The 902-nt window shown below is 39.4% G+C and overlaps 1 protein-coding gene across 1 annotated transcript in view; it reads left to right on the top strand.

Annotated features, from left to right (window-relative positions):
- Positions 1 to 665: 665 nt before the first annotated feature.
- Positions 666 to 902, top strand: part of LOC111645227 (stonustoxin subunit beta-like) — a 3,155-nt gene continuing 2,918 nt past the window's right edge. Inside the window, exon 1 of the mRNA XM_087170416.1 lies at positions 666 to 670. Within this exon, the coding sequence (XP_087026542.1) occupies positions 666 to 670 (5 nt within the window). The remainder of the gene's footprint in view (positions 671 to 902) is intronic.

Genomic DNA, 902 nt, shown 5'->3' with positions numbered 1-902 from the left:
TTTGACTGATATAAGTTGTGTTCAGGAAACCTTCAGTTTTCTTCTCTGATGTGTTTAATAAACCTACAAATCATAAACACAACAGGCCATAATTAATGTCACAAAGATGTTGAAACGTTGAGTAAAGTGAGCTGAGGTGGATTTATCTTCCACTTCCTCCCTGAATGGCAGACCTGGGGCCAGATGTGTGATACATCTGCACAAATACCAGACATCCTCAATTTTTCACACAGAAACTGGTGTTTCTATAAACAGAGTGTGTGAACATCACACAGACCTCAGATCAGTGTTCACATGGTTTTCTGGAGCCAGCTGCAGGTGATGAGTTTGAGATGGAAAATAGACTGAAAGATGAAATCTTACTAATAAAACATTGTTGGTTGATGTTGATGTCAGAGATGTGTATAAGAGACAGACACCAGTGTGAACTATTAAACTCTGTATGTCACAGTTTTATTCCTTTGTAATGTAAACCAATCAAAATGCAGGGCACTAATTCAACACTGATTCAACAGGGAGGACTTTGTTTTGTATTTTGTTATCTCTGTTATAGACAATGGCAAAGGAAATATTAATGACAGAATTGTGAATCTGGGGAGTTTTACTGGTTTTACATAATCCTGTATGTTGGTTACACTGAATGGGAGTACTTACTGCACATGTACATGAGGTAAAGAAGTAAATACAGACAATCTTCCCCTGATTCTTCAACATTGATCACAGTGAGACGTCCTGATAGAAGCTGAGGTTGGACATGTTCAGTTCAGTGAGAGGGAAACGAGGCAGAACATCATGTAGACCTGCTGACCCTCAGCTGGGTTTTACCAGCCCCATGTTTACTTTGCAGAGGATCCTGGCAGCTTCAGCACCTTCCTAATGAAAGTTGTTTAGCCATTTAGAAA

Source organism: Seriola lalandi, unplaced genomic scaffold (assembly GCF_002814215.2).
Source record: "Seriola lalandi dorsalis isolate HSWRI2012SDOR001 ecotype SW California unplaced genomic scaffold, Sedor1 jcf7180002054947, whole genome shotgun sequence".
Lineage (NCBI taxonomy): Eukaryota > Metazoa > Chordata > Actinopteri > Carangiformes > Carangidae > Seriola > Seriola lalandi.
The sequence above is the reverse complement of the archived record's forward strand: the minus strand, read 5'-3'. Positions and strand labels throughout refer to the sequence as shown.